The 22,791-nt window shown below is 37.3% G+C and overlaps 2 protein-coding genes across 2 annotated transcripts in view; one reads left to right on the forward strand and one right to left on the reverse strand.

Moving 5' to 3' along the window:
• Window positions 1-22,791, reverse strand: part of slc11a2 (solute carrier family 11 member 2) — a 93,461-nt gene that overhangs the window by 55,795 nt on the left and 14,875 nt on the right. The gene's annotated exons all lie outside the window — the stretch shown is intronic.
• Window positions 98-18,360, forward strand: LOC135719305 (uncharacterized). The gene is made up of 6 exons (XM_065241955.2): window positions 98-326; window positions 6,979-7,059; window positions 8,334-8,366; window positions 10,328-10,489; window positions 11,617-11,700; window positions 13,769-18,360. Exons 1-6 carry the CDS (start codon window positions 228-230, stop codon window positions 14,357-14,359), a joined length of 1,050 nt encoding a protein of 349 aa, XP_065098027.1. The 5' UTR covers window positions 98-227; the 3' UTR covers window positions 14,360-18,360.

The raw sequence follows: 22,791 nt of genomic DNA on the forward strand, positions 1-22,791 counted from the left end.
TGCGCATGAAGTCGAACACGCCTTTTATGACCATTTGAAGTCTGACATGACACGCCTTTTGTATTTTAGATCCGCCCCGGTCAGGAATCTGCGTGTCAAACCCCGCCCTTTATACCATAATCTGTTCCTGTACCCAAATATTGCGAAAACAACTGAAAGACACGGATGTCCCTGACTGTCGCTTTCTACTGAATAATTGTAGCTGGAAGTGTTCATCGTGTGGAACAATGCATTCGGTAAACTCGGAGAAAACTGGGTCGTTACGGAAACGGACACTGTCTCGGGGAATGAGCGAGGATGAATCTCTCCGACACATTATTAGAGAGGTAAACACTATAACATTTATGTCTATGAGAAATCTTCTGTCATCATGACGCGTGGTTTCTGTGACAGAAGACGCCCAACTTCAGGGATTTAACGTTATGGCCTAATGACATTTGATTAGTGTATTTATTGCAATAAGATTAATAATATTATATAACGCTCGAAACGTTTGGTAGTAAATACTTAACGTTACCTGATAAAAAACTAACAATGGAAACAAACACAGAAATACTAAAAGATATAATATGAATTCCAATGTTTTCCATTACAACACCACACTTTCCTTTAAAACCAATACAATTACAATACACTGACTGTACCCTTAGCAACGTAAACATGTGAAACATCCTGTTAAAGGGATAGTTCACCTTAAAATGAAAATTCTGTCATCATTTACTCATCCTCATGTTTTTCTAAACCTGTATGAATTTCTTTTTCTCTGATGAACACAAAAGAAGATATTTTGAGAAATGATGGTAAACACACAGCAGATAGGGACCACTCACTTCCATAGTAGGAATAAAAAATATGATGGAATTTAAAGGTACTGTCAACTGTGTGCTTACCAGTGGCGGCCGGTGACTTCTTTTTTCGAGGGAGCTTGATGCGAAGTTCGTCACAACATGTATGTAGCTCGTCATGTGTGTGGTTCCTTATTTCAAAATATGTGTTTTGCGCTTTGAGCGATTATGTGTGCATCACGTGTTTTGTCAAAATAAGTGCCTGCTGCAGATGCGTCTAAAGCCCAGAATACACTGCAGGATTTTTGCCCTCTTATAAGATCATTAACTTATTACACTGTGCTAGGGTGACCATACGTGCCATTCTCCCGGACGCATGCCGTCCAGGATTTTGTGTTCGTCTTACGGAAGTCGTAATTGTCGACCGCATACGTCAGGATTATTATTATTATTACAGAAAAGCAACCGTTACATTTTAAGGTAAGAATGAAACTACGATTGTATATCTTATGTTTTTAACTGAATGGCGTATGCGGTCAACAAATACGACTTCCGAAAGACGCACCGAAATCCTGGACGGTATGCGTCCGGGAAGAATGGCACGTATGGTCACCCTACACTGTGCGACATGTATCGTTTAAACTCGGGTATGTAGATTGTACGTTGATGACACGGAAGCGTCGGCGGCAGCGTCACATGTTGTGCAACGTCACCAGCATGCGCTCGTTGTAAACAAATACCAGTATGCAGGTCGTAGCAGCAAACACACTGTGCGGTGATCATGCTGAATTTCTGACACTGTCAGAAAACTATCGTAGGCTATCTTTGGACGCAAGACCGGGAAAACGGCCGTCTTTGAACCTTTCTCACTGTACGACAACAGAAATCATGGCGATTGTTTCACGATGGCAATCTTTTGTCTGGGACAGCCAATAATCATGCAGTGTATCCCGGGCTTAAAGGGTTTATAATAAAAGAATAAAATTGCGTTTGCCAGATACTCGCATAATCTCATGCGTAATCAGAGTTTACTGTTAAGGGAGTGTCGCCCTGACAGATAGTAGGCTAACTGAGAGAGGTGTTCATGAGATGCAGGTGTTTCTGTGGTTTAAAATTTGTATGATTTTCCCCGCAATGCTGTCAGGTCCAGACTCACCCTGCAGGGTTTCATAACCCTTTAATTAGCTGCCTCAGGTGTGCTGCTCATTTTAAATTATAGAAATGGTCAAATGTCTTTGATGCTGGAAATAATATGGAAGCTAAAATAATGTTTGTACTGGTGGATAACTGCAGTGAATACTGAAACATAAGTTTGATTTTACTTACCTCTGACCCCGTGGGAGTTTGATTGACAGATGACCTGACCAATCATAACACATATATTATGTGTCACCGACGCTATTCGCCATTTTGTCTGACATTCAAACCATAAAGAGTTAAACGGGCTGCAAACTATTGGGCAGTTTCCCGGACCGGGTTCATATTAATCCTTTACTAGGCCTTAGTTATATGAGAAGAACAAACCAAACATCAATGGAAAGCTTATTTATTAAGCTTTCAGATGATGTATAAATATAAATGAAATCGACCTTTGTGACTGGTCTTGTGGTCCAGGGTCACATAAGTGAAAGAAGGCACAAAATGCATTTATATTGGTTTGGTGAAAATTAAGTACACCATACAATTAGGGAAACTCTAGGTTTTTCATTTCAGAATTGGAGGTGAAAGCAGCTATCAAGCCGTTTTGGAAAGATCGGTAATTTATTCTCAGGAAATACTTTTTTTTGTAAATCAAAAGTTTCTTCTTTTGGTTAAAATTTGTAAAAAACCTTTTTTAAATACCTCATTAATTAATTCATTCATTTATCATTGCACACATTTTCATCAGAGCTGTTAAAGTTGAAATCCAAAAATAAACAAAAAATAGGCGTTGAGTAAATATATATAAAAATCAGGATATACTTGTAACTGTCATGTTGATGTATGATGACAGATCTTCTCTGATGTGGTTATCACAGATATAAGTTTCATCTGCAATTTATTTGGTCTTTTTTTCACAAATACAAAAGCAACAGATGTTTTTCCTGTAACATTTTAATATTCTTCCAATAATTGGTGCAATTCATCTGTGATTATTCACAACCCAAGGCCAGACTGGCAATCTGGAGCACCAGGGCATTTTCTGGTGGCCTTAAGAGACTCGTGATTTTTTCGAAATGAACTGAATTTCTGTATCTGTCAGAAGTACTGCTGCAGGTCCTCCCACCATTTGTGAGCCTCTGCCTTATTTCTGTTGGGTGAAGAAAGGAAACCTTTTTTTCTTTCGGGTGATGTTGCCATGGTGATTCATAATATTAGATCTCTATTAATCTATTCAGGGCTTTTAATAGTCATGGTTCACATGCTTACTTAGAGCTGATTATCTGAACTCAAATCAGTTGTGTTGAGTTTCTCATCTTAGGGTTACTTTTCTAGGTGTTTATGTTTTAACGCACAGTTGGTAAAACCTGCATATTTAAACAGGTCCCAGATGTGGGTTCCTGATGCATTTGAAAACATGAACACTTGATGAATGGCAATAAATATATCATGAAATGTTGTGTTACCAATATATCTCTCACTAAACGTGAATAACCACTGATTATAAATGTAACTTTCCAGAATAAAAGATACTTTGGTAAATGCTGCTTTTATGAAACAGATCCCTGAATGATGATTGGTTGAGCTGGACTTGAGGTCATCACTCCAGAGACACACACGTGTGAATGCATTACATCATTAGAACTGCACTGATATCTTCCTTTGTGTTCATCAGAACAAAGAAATTCATGTGTGTTTGTAAGTAATGGTGACATAATTTAAATTTTTGGGTGAACTGTCCCTTTAAAAAAATCATTCGTGAATCGACCCCTGAAGTGCAGAATGATGTATATTGTACAGTTTTGAAGGCGTATATCTACTAAATAAGAATTTTGTCTGTGTTTTGGAGCGCATTGGTATACTGGTTATAAGGTCTATCGAGGGATGATATCGTTGATAGTCAGACATGGCCGATAGCGGGCCTTCATGATGATAGTTGGCATGTTTGCCTATTATAGTTTTAAATTATGACTAATATTATCATCGTAGTTTCACATTTACATGCGCATTGCGTGCTTTATCTCCACATGAGAGGGTTAGTGGGTTTCTCTTTGCGTGAGAGAGAGCTTGCATTGTGCTCGTCTCGGGCTCTTCATTGCATCTGAGCTTGTAATACGCATGGCTCTTACATTTCCTTGCACTAGAGAGGTTGTTAGGCGTGTAGGGGTTTAAAACCAGTGAGTGAGTCAGAATATTTCAGATTGTCTGGGTATCAGTGACACACTCAGATTAATGGCATCAGGTTTAACAGTGTTGCTAGCTGCCCTTAGACTAAATCAGTTTCTTTTTTGTCCAACAATCCACTGGCTTGTAACCCAATGTAAACATATTGGGCAATACTCTCTTCGATCTCATGACTGTTTCAGTCTCTATGTGCCAGAAGTAATCTGGGATAAAGGTCTTTTTGTGTGCAGCTTCCTCTAACTGGAATTCTCCTTAGTTGAGACTGAATCACAAAATCTGGTGTCCTTGGATCATTTCATTCAAACCAATGATTCAAGAGCTGGAAGATGACTCTATGATGTGCCTTTGTTGTGTTTAAACTGTTGTTTTGTCTATTTGTGTTTGAAACTTTTTGTTCGCTGCTTATCTTGGCCAGGACACTCTTTGTAAAACAGATTTTTAATTTCAGTGAGGTCTTCCTGGTTAAATAAAGGTTAAAAAAATGAACAAATAAATAAAGGATTATAATAACAAAACTAATATAGGCTATATAAATATAAGCCAAAAATGTTTTTTTATTAATTTCGACCGATTTGTTTAGTTTTTGACTTGAATTCATAGCATTGTGTCCTTTAAAACACAGCAACTTGTCATTCAACAACAAAATTGTATTTCTGAGCCTGTAAATTCTTTTTAGTTACAGTAAGTTCACAAAGCTCTTGACAATAATTTATTTTAACCTCATTTCTCTGGTACTAGAGTCACCAGTACACTGAAAAAAAATGATTCATTTGAAAATGAAAAAAAAAGATTAGTAAAGTAAAATAAAATATAAAACTTTTGTTTAAATGTAGCTTAAATAAATTGATTGGAACCACTTACCTTAAAAAAAATTGATTAAATTCAATGAATAATTTTTTTCAGTGTATAATGTGATGCTTACCCAATGTCAAAGATCACAGCATACACATGGACCACACCTAAAAGCAGCTATTTAGGATCAAACTTTTAACATTAAAACCCCAGAGTTTATAGTCTTATTTCCGAGGGGTTTCTAACGGGTGTTTTTCTAATTCAAGGGGCCCTATCTTGCACCCAGCGCAATTGACTTTGTCAGTGACGCATGTATCATTCGTATTTTGCACCGGCGCACAGCGGATTTTTCCCTCCACAAACGCACGTCGGCAAACTAGGGAATGAACTTGCGCTCCCTGGGCGGTTCAGCGCAAAAAAGGAGGCGTGTTGCGGCGCAAACCATACCTGATGCTATTTTATCAGTTTCAAAAAACAATTGCACCACTGACCAGAAAAAACTAGTCTAAAGTCAGCGTTGCGCGTGGTTCATTATGCTATTTTAAGGGCGCATGCTTGACCATAATGTATAGCGTGCACAACACGCACACACTTTGCTTATCTAATCTACACAGATGCAACAGTTATTTTTGCAAATCATAAATTGTTACAATAAAAAATATTAACACATTAGATGAGGGAAATCATAGTGGTGAGCATTGTGGTGATAGTTTTTATTTATTGTGTGGGTGCGTTAAAAAATTCTCATGCAAATAACGATTAAAATATTTTCATAAGTTTGTTGTGTGGCTGTATTACGTTTATTTTATGTACATAACGATTAAAATGTTTTCATAAGAAACCTTAATGTATATGAACTTGATTTGTAAGAGTACTTTGGGGTTGGACCTTGCTTGCGTTTCTTGGGTCCGATTTCAAAGCCCCCAAACCCTTTCAGAGGTGAGGGTGGACGCAGCGATGTCCTCTGCTGGCGTCAGGTCCTGTGTAGAGGCAGAACCACCTCCGGTTACACGGCGTGCCCGATTTATGCTGGCAAGCTTGGGATTCCCCCGTCTCCTGACATCATTGTAGTGCTTGGCGCAACGATGGGGATGCCAGCTAATGAGACTGTGGCTATTTCCTTTCAACCTACGCTGATTTGGGCGGGTTTCTCCCATCCCCATACAAAACAACTTCTCTGTCTTTGACTGCTCTTACAAGAACGTCGGTCTCCTCGGCTGTGGTAAATCCGTCATAATAATAGCAACCCGCCATGGAACTTGCGCCCTTGCGTTTAAAGGGAATGTTGGATAGCGTTCTAATTGGTTTATTTGACGTTACGCCCAAACCACATCTATGAATAATGAACCTACTTCAGACCAACCCCTTATTGATTTGCGCCTGGCACAAGAGTTATTTCTCCTGCCAGGAAAATAGCAACAGCGCCCAAGAAAGTCACTTGCGCATTGAGCTTCGCACTTGCGTTTCAGATCAATAAAATAGTCCAAGATGTTATTTTTACAATGGTTATGGTTTCTGTATAAATTGTTAAAACACATTTCAAACACAGATTTACCCTCAAGTTTCTTTGTAAGACACATTGGCATTAACATGTCACCTGTATCCGGAGTGGAAAATTTGCTTTCATACACAAAAGTGGCACAGTGATTTATGCTCTGTAAAGGATGCACAAATTTCCCATAACATCTGGCAAAGATTTTTCGGACCCATACGTTTATTTTAACCAATTGCTAATTTCAATCGCTGCAACTATCCAAAGGATTTTTACTTGCTCATCCAATTTTTACAAGATTGTAAAAGTGTGACGAGAAGTAAAGTGCGTTGATTTTTAAAAGAAACTCTACCACTTCAGGTGGATTTTGCACCAGGACTTATTTAAATATAGTTTTAGGAACAAATATCTGATCAGATATCCAGAGAAGGTGCATACATGATGCCCTGTCCTGATTGTCTGATGATCTGATCTGTTTTATCAGATCACAGTGATCACATGTTATTGCCAAGTGTAAACATAGCCTAAAATCCTTTATTTGTTTTATACTGTAATACTAATATTATTGTTGATTATGTCCTGCAGGTAGAAGACACAAACAGGTGCCTGTCACGCAGTGACAGCAGATATGGATCATTAAACCGAGGACAAAGAGTAGAAAGTGTTGTAAGTATTCTGATGGGTTTTTTTTCTGTGTTATACAGACATTACTGAGCAGTAGTGCTGTGAGATATTGAAGAAAACTATTAGCTATGCAGTAACTTGCTAAATGTTGCGCTATAAGATATGTGATACAATAATGCTTGAAGTTTTTAAATCCAATTTGAATAACTTAATTTGTTGACTACAACGTCAATAGAGCTTAATAGATATAGATGCATGGTAATATCATTGCACAGGTTCCTTCATATAAGTACTTGGGAGTTTATATAGATAATTTACTATGCTGGTCCTTTCATGTCAACAATCTTTGTTCCAGTTTACAGCAGAGGCTGTACTTTCTACGTAGGTTAAAAGCATTTGGAGTAAACCAGAAGTTCGTGTACTTGTTTTACCAGTCTGTTTTTGAGAGCTTGATCAGATATGGTATTACTGCATGTATGGTAATTTGACTGTCCAGGTAAAATCCAGGTTAGGACATTTGGTGCACGCTGCTTTAAAATTATAGGAGGTAATGAGAAACGAAAGTACAAGAGTTGTTTGATGCCTCAATTTTAAACCATGCCAAGAATATTGTTGGGGACGAGACTCTTATCCTGAAAGATACCTTTGAACTATTATCATCAGGAAAGAGATACAGGTCTAATCGACTTAAAAATGCATTTGCTCCCACTGCAATCAAAGCTTTAAATAGAGACAAAATACTGTGAACTGCCATTGTGTCTTTTATGTATTTATTTTCATTCCTTTTTGCTTTTATGTATGTTGTATTACAAGGTATGTACTGACTTGCATGATGTCCAAGACAAATTTCCAAGTGATGGGACTAATAAAGTATTAAGTAAAGAATAATAATCAAATATATTAAAAGACTGAAAACTATATACGCTTCACATTTTTTCTTGGAAAAGAAAGCATCACTTTCTTTGTCTCATGAGTATCTCTGGTAAGACACCACTCTATATGTGTCAACCTAAAACTTTTTGAAGTATTAAAATCATTCAGTTATTGCAAACCACTGTGATATGTATATTGTAGGATTGCACATTCGCAATATTCCCAATATTTCAATATATCTTGCAGCCCTACGGCGTAGTACATCACTCCTAAAGTGATGTGTCTCTATTACAAAACTTTAATCAAATTAAAATTTCATGAGATTAAGATAGTAGATGTACTTTACTTATAGTAAAGTTTTTTTGTTTTGATTTTTTTATTTGTTAATACAGTATTTTAAAATTTTGTGTGAAATGTTGTAATGAACGTTTATTTATTTTTAGGGTGAAGAGGATCTTACTGAGAAAACAGAAATGGTAAGATGTTTATGCTATTTATTTATGTTATCAATTTTTTTATCAGATTATTAAAAGAGTTTGGTTTCAAAGCAAGATAACTCAATTTTGTCAACCAACTGCAGTTCAATTGATATGAATTGGATTTTTTTGACAAATACATTTTTTTTTAGTTTTCATTTATGAATTTTCCACTGAAAAATAAGAGCTAAGCATGAAACAGTACAATTTTTTTCTTTCCATTGATGTATGGTTTGTTAGGATAGGACAATATTTGGCCGAGATACAATATAAAAAAATCTGAAACTTAAGAGTGCAAAATTGAAATATTATGAAAATCGCATTTAAAATCCAAATTAAGTCTTTACCACGCATATTCATATTGGCTTACCACTGTAATTATGTTTTGACTGAATAGAGGAAGTTTTAAGCTTTTACATAAACAAAACTTGAAAGGGAAATCCCCAAGGAATAGGTTGCAAAGCAAAGTTTGTAACCAATTTTGTGGTCGTGGTTTTGCTGCATCCACTCACAAAAATGAAGTTTTGATATATTTATCGTAAGAAATGTACAAAATATCTTGATGGAACATGATCTTTACATAAAATTATTTTTGGCATAAAAGAAAAAATTTATCATTTTGATCCATGCAATGTATTTTTGGCTTTTTCTTCAAATATATGTGATGGTCCAGGGTCACATTTCTTACCATAAATTTATCAAAACTTTATTTTTGTGAGTGAATGCAGCAAAATCGCGATGAAGTCTTAATCTTAATTTCTAAAGATTTAACCTTATAACTGGTTTTGTGGTCCAGGGTCACATATATTGAAAAGTGTCATAATCTAATGATGAGCATTAAAGTTTGATTTTACTCATTGATTTCAATCTTTGACATAATCTTACTCAGTTAATATGAAATATATTGTAATGCTGGGCAAAGATTAATCGTGATTAATCGCATACAAAAAAAGTTACTTTTTGCATAAAATATGTGTGTGTGGTGTGTGTAATTATTATGAATATTTAAACAAAAAACACACATACATGTATATTTCAGAATTTATATATATATATAAAACACACTTGTATATTATGTTAAAAATCACTTTTATTTTGTATGCGATTAATCGCGATTAATCTTTGTCCAGCACTAAAATGTTCTTTACATGATGTAGGATGATTTGACACAGACACAATAATGAAACACAAATACTTTACCATTCATTGCTACAGCATACCTCACTGTAAGATAAATCCCTCCAAACAGGTCAAAACCCATGAGTCAGGAGTATTTGTGGTGTAGGTGTGGAGAGGATGATATATGAAATGATGAGTCATGGAAGAGGTGTGTAGTGTTGGTTTCTTGGTCCTCACCCAACACACATGTAGTCTCTCGACATCTCCCTCAATAAATGCAATGATCTGTGGTTATTCTAGTTGATTTAGTCTCTTTTCTCCTTTTGACATTTTACATGAACCCAATCTAAAGCAGCAAATTCCAAAATAATTTGGGTTTTAGTTTTGATACAACACCAAGATCACACACAGAGCGACAGGTTAAACTTTTGTGAGAGTGAAATGAAAGCCTCTTGTTCTTTATGTTCAAATAAGTAGGAATTTTACGCACACTGCAAAATTCAATCAGACCCAAAAAAAATTATTATAAATTTCTAATTTATTATATTCAAAAGTGAAAAAGTGACAACAGCGCAAAGTGTATAACAGAGCAGACCTTTTAGCCCATGCTTTCTTTAGTGCTCATAAAGTAACAAAGCAACATCACACTTAAAGGCACACCTGCAAATTATAAACAACTCATTAAATTTTTCAGTGTAAAGACAATTCCTTCAACTTATTGGATTTAACTTTTTCTATTCAACGCACCTTCTATCTGCTTGACTGTCTATGTTCAAATGAAATGGAGTATGTGTGGATTTGATTTTTATTTTTATTTTAAAGCGTTTGTGTTTTTTGTACAGGTGGAACTTCGAGCAGACTATGAGCTCTGTTTACAGGAAGTACGAGCTCTTGAACTTCATCAGGAAGCTCTTTTGTTTCAGGTGGACTGTCTTCAGGATGCTCTGGAAGGAGCCGAGGAGATGCTTTCTGAAGCAAAAAGAGAGTCCCATGCTGTTAAAGTGGTATAACGTTACTATGTTTAATTTCATTCATTTAAATTTACATTATTTCTATAGCACAATTTCGCATTGTTGCAAAACATTGTTGTACACACACATCTCTGCTACAATTGAACATTTAAAGTTTGTTTCTAGTACTTACCATTCTTGGACAATTACACCAAACGTGACAAAAGTGCAAACGTTACAACTTACCCCATAGGTGCGGTTAATTGTAACAGGCAGGGGGTTAGTTGTAACGCTTGCTAAACATTAAGTTTTCAGGCAAATATTTCAATATTATTTTTTTGTCTATTAAAGGGGATATAGTTTATATATCTGCTATAATAGACAGGTATCTACACTATTCATCCCTCATCTAACCATAATTCAATTATAAATGGATACAAATGTCTAAATATGTTAGAAAAAGCACCACAGTCTGTAAAAACCATACTACAGTTTTTAAATCAAATTCTGAGATAATGAGCATCAAAGCCTGATTTTAGCCAATAATTTCATTATGATTTTAATCTTTTACTTGACCTTATTCAATCAATATTAAAGATATGAACAAAATTACATTTGACACAATTTTTGATAAGACAGGCACATGTATTTTGTTGGCAGCCAGCAATCATTCGTATGTAGCTTATTTAAAATCAATGGCAAGAATTACGCTAACGTAAGCGGTTTTCATATTGTAAGTGCTGAGGGGTTCGTTGTAACATAGTGTTAAGTTAACCCCGCTGGGTCAAAATATTTTCAAGCCCACCAAACAAGTTGTTAAGAGCTGCAGACATATTTCAAAACGATGCTATGTTTTAGTCAACAAGACTCAAAAAACAAAACGCTCAACCTTGTGCAACAATGTAAACAGTCCGTGTTACAACTAACCCCGTGTTAGTTTTTGCCCCGTGCACCCCTACATTGGCAATACTAGCTTTCTGAAGTATTGTAATCTAAATGTTATATGCATAGTGTTATTATGCAAATATGCATGACAAATTATTCACAAGTTGTATATTAGCGATACTTACTGTAGAAACAACTCCACAATTGTATTTGGTTTCTACATAGAGAGATGACATTTCTACAGTGAAGTTTTCTGTGCTGGACCTGCTGTTTCATTGACAGATTTTTTTATACAGGAATTAGATCACGAGAGAGAGGTGAGGAGGAAGCTGGAGAACATGATTACCACATTAATGCAGGAGATAAACGTGTTGAAAGAGGTGAGAAAAAACAAACATAATCACAGATAGTGTCAAAATGATCTAAAACTCCTGTATAAAACACAAGTAGAAAGAGAGACTGACACTATTAGTCTGCTAACTCAGTTGTAGTCTCATCTGAATTCAAATAATATTCTTGAAAAATTACAATCAGGTTTGAACGTTACCACAGGACTGAAGCAGCTCTTCTAAAAGTTTTAAATGATATTTTATTAGAAACTGATATGAGAAATGCTGTGGCCTTGGTACTTTAAAATGTTCTGATTTGCTTTCCTTTGATATGGTCGATGATTTTTGCTTTCTAGGTTGAAGACTTATGTTGGATTACAGGGAATTTGCAGTCTTAAAATGGTTTCGTTCCTTCTTGCCAAGCAAAAGATTTTGTGTTTCTTTTGGTCTGGATGTTTCTACCATATGTCCACTTTAATGTGGAGTACCACAAGGATCAATCCTTGCCCCAGTTTCATTTTCCTTATATACAGTATGTTGACAATGGGTGCTATTTATAAGAAATATGTAGTGTTGTTTTACATTTATGCTGGTGATCCACAGTTATACTTTCCACAGCAACATCAAAATAAGGAACACATTGGTCCACTATGGTATGCTTAAAGGAACACGCCCACATTTTGGGAATTTAGCTTATTCGCCGTATCCCCCAGAGTTAGTTAAGTCCATACATACCTTTCTCATCTCCGTGTGTGCTGCAACTCGGTCTGACGCAGCCCCCGCTAGCCTAGCTTAGCACAAAGACTGGAAGTGAATGGCTCCAGCTAGCATACTGCTCCCAATAAGTGACAAAATAACGCGAACATTTTCCTATTTATGTGTTGTGATTTTGTATTTATCACGTGTACAAATAACATGGTCTTCTGAGACACAGCCATCTTTTAACCGTTTACATACTGGGAACTATATTCTCTGAGGACGAAGCACTGCTACTTGGGAGGAGTGATTTGCTCGCAGTATGTATACTGTTAAAAGATTGCTGTGTCTCATATGACCTTGTTATTTGTACATGGTGTTACTATACCAATCACAACACATAAATAGGAAAATATTTGTTATTTTGTCACTTGGGAGCAGTATGCTAGCTGGAGCCATTCACTTCCATTCTTTGTGCTAAGCTAAGCTAGCGGGGGCTGCGTCAGACAGAGTTACAGCACACACGGAGATGAGAAAGGTATGTATGGACTTATCTAACTCTGGGGGATACAATGAATAAGCTAAATTCCCAAAATGTGGGCGTGTTCCTTTAAACAAATTACAAACATGGCTCAAACTAAATAGTTGGTGTTAAATGACAATAAAACATAAATAGTTCTGTTTGGTTTAAAGCCTCATGATGACTATGCACTTTATTTCGGCCACTATTCTAATTACATTACACCGTCTGGTAAGAATCTTGGTGTTCTTTTTCATTCCAGTCTTATCTTTAGAGAAGTTAATCAGTGCCTGTGGTTAAATCAAGGTTTTTTCCGTCTATGACGTATAGCAAAAATTAAGTCTTCTTTCAGCAAAACATTGTGAAAAGATTATTCATCTCTTCATCTCATCTTGACTACTGCAATTCTTTATACTACGGCATAAGTCAGTCTTGCTTAAGGCGCTTACAGATGGTTCAAAATGTTGTTGCTAGGTTGCTGACAGGCATACGTTGGTATGATCACGCAACGCCCATTCTTACCTCTTTAAACTGGCTATCAATAGAGTAAAGAATTGTTTTTAAAGTTTTATTCTTGGTTTGTAAAGCACTACGCAATCTGGCACCATCTTGCCTTTCAGAAGCACTTTCCATCTACAATCCTGCTAGGTCTCTGAGATCTGTAACAAAAACACAAATAAATGAAACAAAACTACTTGTTGATTATTTTAAATATTGTATGGTTTTGAAGTGTTATACAGTATAATATAACAGTGGGTACCTGGACTTGTGATAGATTGTTAGCCGAAAGGTATTTTTGTGTATTAACATTACACAACTGTTATGAGCACAACTGTAATATCTCAGATGGGGATTTAAAGAACCTGCATGAATAAAGATGTTTATGTTTTGTGTCCTCTGCAGGAACAAAAATCAGTTTCAGTCGTTCCAGTCACTCGCCTGGTGGAAGATCAAACACAAGTTGTGCGAGATGTAGATGATTCGACGGTCTTCTCAGGAACCTCTGTAGATGGAGATACATCAAATGAACGGATGAGCAGTGAGCTCTCGAGTACTCTTTCACAATCTACAATCTCTGCACAACAGCCAGCTTCTTCTAAGGGAGGTTTGGCTTCGTTCTTCAAAACTGAGCAGTATCAGTCGAAACAGGCTGAGCCCGTCTGGCTTCAGGGCGCTCCAAGAGGGACATCGGTGGACCAAGAAGCAGCACCTATCTCAGACACTGAAAGCTCTCGAGTGGATCTGAATACGAACCCGATGTTGCAGTTGAAAAATACACTTTACCAAATGGTGCTTTCAAATCAGAAGCGTGAAGCTCAAGATGGAGATGACAATGATGAAAGTAGTGGCTATGAGGACGCACCATCAGAGTTCTCACCTAGTCCTTTAACTCCAGATATGTCACCAGATAGAGGTGTGATGGAAGATGACACTGATGCAGGAGGTAGTGAGTCAGGTGACCCTAAAAATCCTGAGTCTTGTATTCTCTCTTAAGAGTAGTAAAAAGCTATTAGTCTTTTATGAGTCCTTCCACAAAACCGGTACAATGTACACTTCAACATTTTTTAATTTTTTTACACATGTATGATTACTTTTCTGAAGACTTAAGCCCGATTTATATTCGAGTGATTTAGCTCAAACTGCAACAAAAGTCGCTGTTTATTTACATCCATCATTGCTGGTCTTCTCAAATCATACACAACAAGTTGCTGTTTCTTCTTCGTTTGAAGGTTAACTTGTGATATTTGTCCCGCTCCTCCTCCACTGTGATTGGATGGCCATGTGAAGACTCACATTGATGAGCTGAGCTTTTCAAGTTGAATATTTTTCAATTCTTGGCGCCCAGCATTGAGTGTGGAAAAACCAGGGGGGCAGGGTTTCATATTTTATTGAAGCAGCCCTGGGCACCGGCATTAGCTAGCGGACCCCCACCTGCTCTTAGCATTCCGTTGACTCCCATTCATTTTTGCGTCACTTTGACAGTGAATAACTTTACATCTGAGGCGTTTAAAGGGATAGTTTGGCCAAAAACGATATTAAACCCATGATTTACTCACCCCCAAGCTGTCCGAGTTGCATATGTCCATCGTTTTTCAGACAAACACATTTTCGGATATTTTAGAAAATATTTTAGATCTTTCAGTTGATTAAATGTAATATTACGGGGTCCAGCCATAGTCCACGACCTTCGAGTCCAAAAAAAGTGCGTCCATCCTTCACAAATTAAATCCAAACGGCTCCAGGATGATAAACAAAGGTCTTCTGAGGGTAATCCACGTGGTGTTGTTGTAGAAATATCCATATTTAAATATACACAATAATTAGACACAGTACACGCACATATATTATGCAAAAAATCACTTTTATTTTGTATGCGATTAATCGCGATTAATCTTTGCCCAGCACTACTATTTTATTAAAACGGAAAAAAACTGAAAATACAGGAAATTTTGTACAAAAAAATGAAAAAACTTAATTTGAATTAAATGTCTTCTTTAGGGATCGTCAGTTTTCAGTGTGACCTCCCTTGGCACTAAACACATCTTGAGCGTTTTTGAGCAGAATTAAGTAAAACTACTAATTTCTTTAAAATTAGAAATTAGGATTTAATTTTATTTAGGTTTAAAGGTATAGTTTGGCCAAAAATGATATTAAACCCATGATTTACTCCCCCCAAGCTGTCCGAGTTGCATTTGTCCATCGTTTTTCAGACAAACACATTTTCGGATATTTTAGAAAATGTTTTAGATCTTTCAATTGATTAAATGTGAAGTATGGGTCCACGACCTTCAAGTCCAAAAAAAGTGCGTCCATCCTTCACAAAATAAATCCAAACGGCTCCAGGATGATAAACAAAGGTCTTCTGAGGGTAATCTGCGTGGTGTTGTTGTAGAAATATCCATATTTAAAACTTAATAAACCAAAAATAACTACCTTCCGGTAGCGCCGCCATCTTAGTCGCGTCCGCATTCAGGATGAGAGCTTACGCATCCTACGGAGGCTACTCTGCTGCTGCTCTGTGCCCCCGCCCTCCGAATTTGTCATACGTCACTAAGAAAAGTGCGTTCACTACGCTGATACTCTCTCCTGAATCATTTTTGGCCAAACTATCCCTTTAAGAGATCTTGCATTTTCCTGCTATTGCTCAAGTGGAAGGGGAGTTTATCCTAAAAACTTGACACATCAGTTTACATTTTTATACAGTTTTTAATACTATATACACATTTCCAGTATTTTCTGGATGTATTATATTAAATAGACTGAGAAATAATTATATATGATCACTATAACATTGCAAAAACAACAAATCTAATGGCACTTTTGCACAGTGCTGTAGATTTATGAGATTGGCAAAATGCATGTAGATTTTTATTTTACTATTTTAAGGAGCTGTCCGCAGTGTTTCTACTTAAACTAATCCCTTTTCAATTGCCTTTGTGTGAAGGGGTTGTAATCTCACATTAAAATTATCCACTTTGCGGGTTTTGCTATTACCTCTGAAAAAAAATATGATTATTTTTATGTGAAAGTACCGGGCCGGATTTGGCGCGAAATCTAGTGACGTCACCTGCATGCGCACTCCCGAGCCTCTCGCCTCGTCTATTGACTTTGCGCTCAACAGCGACGACACTGATAACAGACTGAAACGACCTGCTCCCAGCACAACACAGACTCCACATATTGTGAAGAAAAAAAGTAAACAAAAGTTATCTGCTGTAAGGCCAAACGTGAATCGGATCAAATTCGGACAAAAACACAGATTAACATTGGCTGGGCATTTGAATTATGGAGAAACCTCCGCTTTGTTTTGGGTATAAAAACGGATCCGGAGTTGGCTTTCATCCTTTTGGACAGGTAAGCTAACATTACTACAAAGCATGTCAAATATATTTCGATTATGTGCTTTAGTTTTGTAGATGTTGTTTCGGTTTGCTAGCCTTCGCTTTAGCGTGTGTTCGCCCAGCTGTCGTCGATCGATGACGTAAAACTGCGGACGCATTTGTTTGCGTGCGTCCGCTTTTTAAAAGTCTTTAAACTCGTACAGTCTGACATTGATGGAAACTGAGATTATACAGTGTGACATGGACTTAACTACGATATTGATCGCACAGTGTGGCAAGCAACAACCCTAAAGGACTATTTACCTGAGTTTCCAGCATGTTGTGTGATGCTTTCTCCGGTGTGTTACATCTCAGTCTGGCCGTCGCTCATGAGTTCGAGCACGCGCTTGTAAACTTATTGGTTGCAATCTGAAACATCACCGCTAGAGGCCGCTGTAAATTACATACAGCGCCTTTAAATCCCAAGTACACTTTCTTAGCAGGCCATGAGGGACATGACAAAATAGGTGCTGTCAACTAAAAAAACTTATTTTCTAATATAAAGATAAAATGCATGTGAAGTTTTTTACATTTCAAGTAACACAAACCGCTTTTAAAAATAGATCAAATACACTTAATAAGGTTAGAGGGACTCAAATGGTACTGGTTTTATGGATTGACTCTTATTATCTGATGCTGTCAATAGAGCACTGGTCTAGAAACCCAGCTGTGTTCATTCCACTACTATAGAAATTTAACACTTAAGTCACCTTTACTGAAAATGCATTAGCACAATCCAACAGATTTCAAGATACTTTAATTCATTTATCTGCAAAATTATGTTGGAAAAACACTCGTTCTGCACTTTTCTTCTGCTGGTAAATTGTAATGTAGTTGTTGAGGTAATTTATTTTTGGACTTGGTTGTATTTTTATTCTTTTACCATGATATAAAAACATGTTCATACGTATCCAATCTGACATGAACTTTGTAGATGTAACATGAGCTTTTACCTTGACTTTGCTTACGTTTGAGATGTGGGTCTGTACATCAGATGAAGGGACTTCTGGTTAACCAAAATTTACAACAATGTAAAGACCATTTACATAAACAGCTATTAAGGGAAAGTCAATAATGCCAGAATGAACATGGTAGAATAGTTTTATTGTTTGTTCTACTTGCATCAGGCCTTTTAAAAGCTGTTTGTAGTAATTTACTCTTTGCTGCTTCATTTGTTAATGCGCTCAGTGCTGACCGCTTGTCAGCACACTCATACTTTGTATATGACAGCATTTATTCAATTTTCAATATAACATTGCAATATCAATCACTATTTTACAGACCTTATGGATCAGCGTGATTTAAAGTTTTTGTTTCGTGTTGCTGGTTTTAAGGATGTCTCAGGTTATTGTAATAGGCACAGCATACTTTAAGGTTCTGTTAGCAGGTTTTTTTATGTTGTTTGTGTGACACACATACAATTTTACAATTGACAAGTTTACTGAAGTAGATGTCCTAATAATAGCAGATGTGATAGAAATATAATCTGTAGTCAGCAGATAAAAAATTCCTGCTACATTTTGCTCTGTAAGCTTTTGGTCTTTGGATATTCATGCATGCATAGTTCTGTATTTGATTTTCTATCTGATTTTGAATAAATGTTTTGTAACTCTCTCACTGTCTTGTGTATTTTATATACTCTGCACTTACCTGATCTCAAAATAAAAGGCATTTGGGTATGACTTTCTGCCATACCATATGGAAAAATTCTCCACCTGCAGAGATGTCATTTAAAATGTTTTGAGATTGTTTTGTTCAGACATGGACAACATGGTTTACCCACGAGTTGCTCTTTTTTTAAAATAAACTTGCGTTCGAAACTACTTAGAACACTATCTAAGGCTGCATAGAAAAGTAACTTCGCGTCTGCTGCCGTGTTGGATTAAAAAAAATGTTTTTGTGTTGGATAAACAAAACTGCTTCGATGTGTCGCATAGATATCGTCATCGTCTTGTTGCACCCTCCCCATTCTGTGATTGGTTCCCTATTTCAGGGGAAAAATTGGTCCATGGTTTCCATGCTAGACTTACAGCGTGAATAAATTTGCGCGCAAGGCAGCATGGGGAAACCCAGGCTAGCTGCATGCTTTCTTTTACCTTTGTTTGCCCATTGTTTTCCAACACCTCTTTCTTCTGATCACTGCTTTCATAGGAATAATTTAACCGAGACATTAGTTACTTACTAGAGACAAAACAGGTGTATAAGTACTACTTCACTTTCAAGCAGCTGATAAGCTTTGAAAATACAGAAATACTTTTACAAGGGAGCATGACATTTCTTCGCAAACCTTCCATCAGTTGGACTATTTGACGTATTGCTTCACCCCTACAATGACCCTGAGTCATGCAAAAATCTGACATATGCAACCGGTAAAGAAGGGCCTTTGCATTAGCAACACTGACAAACAAGTCATTCATAAGAAGACATGGCTTTAAAATCCTAGTTGTTGTTGCTGTTGTTGCACAACCTGTGCGCGAAAAGTAGCAAGCTAAATTATTTAGCCTAAAACCAAAACTTAACATGAACTGTTAAAAATTATAGCAAATTATGCAAAAACTAATGAAAAGCTGGCAGCCTGCAAGTTTCTTACCTTGACCACCACCTTTCATATGGATCAATTTTCTGCTCTGGGGCTGGGCAAACTTCTCAGTAGGCACCAATCAGAGCATGCATTTCTATGATGTCATCATGTAGACTTCTTACAAAGTTTTTTACAGTATTTTATACAAAACATTAAAATATTTTGATACAAAATACGAAGGCATTTTCATCAACCCCACCGAAAAATCCAGCTAAGACCAGCATAAGCTGGTAGCTGGTTCAAGGTGGCAGTAGCTGGTCCTCCTAACCTGGCAAAGCTGGTGAAGCCTGACCAAAAAAGTTGACCAAAACACAGCTAGACAGTTTGCTACACCAGCAATATCAGCTAAAACCAAGCTGGAAGACCAGCTAAAAGCTTTCCAGCTTATGGTCTTAGCTGGATTTTTCAGTATAGGACTGTATAAAATACAAATTACAAAATATAATTTTGATATACTGCCCATCCCTGACTACAGTCTTCAACTGAACTCCCAACAGGTGGGAATAGTTTAATAGCATGTCTGTGTGTCAGCTTGTAAAAGCTCAAATGCTCGCCCAAAGCCATTCTGGCCAGCAACGCCGGCAGCAGCCTTCACCATCAAACAAAGCTGAGATAAACAACTCGTTAAACACAAGAAGATTGGTGAAAAGGAAATAACCCAAAAAACTGAGAAAGAATAGAATAGAATAAGAAAAAACACGCTCTCAGCCACACTCAAAACTTGTTCCCACCATACACTCGCAAAGAGAGAGAGAGAGAGAGAGAGAGGGGGGGGGGGAGTAATTGCAGATACTATCACTGAGCTTGAGTGCAGAACACAGTCTGAATGCACGTGGAAAGAGTCTTGAGGTTTACTCTTAAGTTCAACAGAAAGTTCTGAGTTCACAAGTTTACCAGAGTATTAGAACTACAATTCCCATCATGCCACACGTCCCTGCCCTGTAGATGCCAGACTCTTGCACTGACTCACCGCAAAGTATTGTTTGGCCAGGAACATACAGAGCAGTTCATTCTTGTGTTTATTCTGTGGTTATCTGTGTTTTGACCTGCTCTAAATTCTGCCCATTCCTGGATCTGTGAGTGTTTGCTGCCTGCGACGAACTTTGTCAGCCTTATTGCCTATGAATGTTTGCTGCCTGCCCTGACCACTGCCTGTTTACTGTTTATGCTTTTGCCTTACCTACTATATACCTGTTTGCCCTGCCTTACTATTGCCTAACCTCACGTAGGAGCTTCTACGCTCAATTCACTCCCTGACAAGACTGGCACCAAAAGTTGTTGCAACCACATCAGCTCATGCACAGGTTCCATTGCCTCCATTGTTAACAATAATAAGCCTTCAGCCGTCCTAAGAGACCCTCTCAGTCAACATCAGAAAGAGTGAGTCACACTTAAATCAACACCCAGTTTAATCATTGTCTACAAATGCCTGTGAAGCTCGGTATAAATTTTGACCAAACTTTTGAGGCAATGGCATTAATTGACTCTGGGACAGCTGGTAATATTATAGATTTACTTTTTTTTTGCTTACCAGCACAGTAACCAGTCTCTCTGTAACTCTGTAACTCTCCTTTTTCCTGGTTATCCACTTTCCCCGCTGTCCTGTTGTGATAGTTCACCTGTGGCTTCTGACTTACAATACTCTGATCTCCTGGCAGGAGAAACCAATCATTTGCTGGAGCAGGCATTGCTTTGACCAATGTTTAACTCCCCTTAATTCCATCTGAGTGGGTTCTCGGAGCTCCAGGCACACCCCAAACCTGATACACATCCCCAAGGAATACACGTCACGTTAAGCAAAACCAGAGCCACTCATCATCCCAGTGACTGCACAATAGATCTTCTGCCAGGCACCTCATCTCCAAAAGGCCGTATCTTTCTGCTGTCAGAACCATAAACTAAAGCCATGTCTAAGTACATCAATGAGGAGCTCACCAAGGGGTTTATTGAACACTACACTTCCCCAGCCTTGTCCAGGTTCTACTTCGTGGGAAAGAAAGACGGCTGACTCAGACTCTGCATAGATTACCATGGTGTTAATGACATCACTGTGAAATTATGTTATCCCCTGCCTCTGGTTCTAGCAGCACTGGAACAGCTCTGCCATGTTCAGTGGTACACCAAGCTGGATTTAAGAACCTTACCAGAATTCAAGAAGGTGACGAATGGAAAACCACTGTTTTTGACCAGTAAAAGAAACACCAGGTTCATTTGATCCTCGACTGCTATAGAAGCATTCCAAAACCTAAAGGAAAAATTTACCTCAGCATCTATCCTACGACATCTTGACCAAAAGAAACCATTCGTCCACGAGGTTGATTCCTCCAACCAGGTGTCATTGAGAAAGTGCACTATGAAGGTAAGTCAGAACAGAGCTGTGTGTTTTGTAACATTTAAATTTATGGTATTGTTACTGATTATACTAATAAAATGCTATTTTGAAATTGAATGGAGTCATAATTTTATTATCGCCACAGGCATCCTTGGTGGTTACAAAATAGGACTGAAGATGGCGCTGGAACAACATGAACTGACAACAATACATATGTCAGATTTGATGGAGGGAACATGGCCAGAGCCTCACAATTGCCACTTCAATTTACGTTGTTATGTGTTTATTGTAAACTTGTCTGTATTTCATTGTAATGTAATGTAATCTGTAGTTATTTATGTTTTACAGCAAAAAGACAGAAAGTTGCACCTTAGTTGTTACTTGAGATAGAAAGGGAGAAACTTGTTCAGGGAGAGTGTGGCCACTGAGAAGGAGAGATTACAATTAGAAAGACAGAGACTGGAGCTGGAAAGGTCACAGCTGTGCAAAAGGTGCAGACAGGAATTGTAAAGCTTTTTCATGATATAACATTGATTTGTGCATTGCAATATCTGCTTAAATAAAAATATGATTTAATGTAATTTATTATTTTTGGAAAAGTCACACTGTATTTTTTTAACCTAATAAAATGCATACATTAAAAAGTGATGTTTTTTTATTTTGGGCATACAGTTGTTTCTAATTTGCAAAAAATCTTTGAATAAGCTGATTCCTCATGTGGAGCCCAGGGTTAGGTCCTTGTGGTGGAAGTATTTCTTTATCCTCTGCTACATCCACGTCTGGGTCAGAAAGGTTTGCCATTCTACACATGTTGTGCAAGACAGCTGTGGCTTTGATAAAAAGATCAACCTTCTCTAGGAAATATTGGAGTTGGCATCCACTAGTGTCATGGCATCTTCATCTAAAAAAATATAAAACATGTTTTTCACTAAAGCCATTTTAGTTGTCTGTTTACATTTAAAGAGCACCAATTATGCTAATAAATTAGCACGTTAGCACGTTATTGTAATATCCCATAGTACATACATGTTATTAAAACTTGAACTAATGCACTGTGAGTCTTATAAATTGCTTACATACCTCACCGATTTCTGCATGTCTGGAAAACGCTCGGATTAGTTCCTGTCTCCGC

This window comes from Paramisgurnus dabryanus, chromosome 14, assembly GCF_030506205.2.
Source record: "Paramisgurnus dabryanus chromosome 14, PD_genome_1.1, whole genome shotgun sequence".
In the NCBI taxonomy this organism is placed as follows: Eukaryota; Metazoa; Chordata; class Actinopteri; order Cypriniformes; family Cobitidae; genus Paramisgurnus; species Paramisgurnus dabryanus.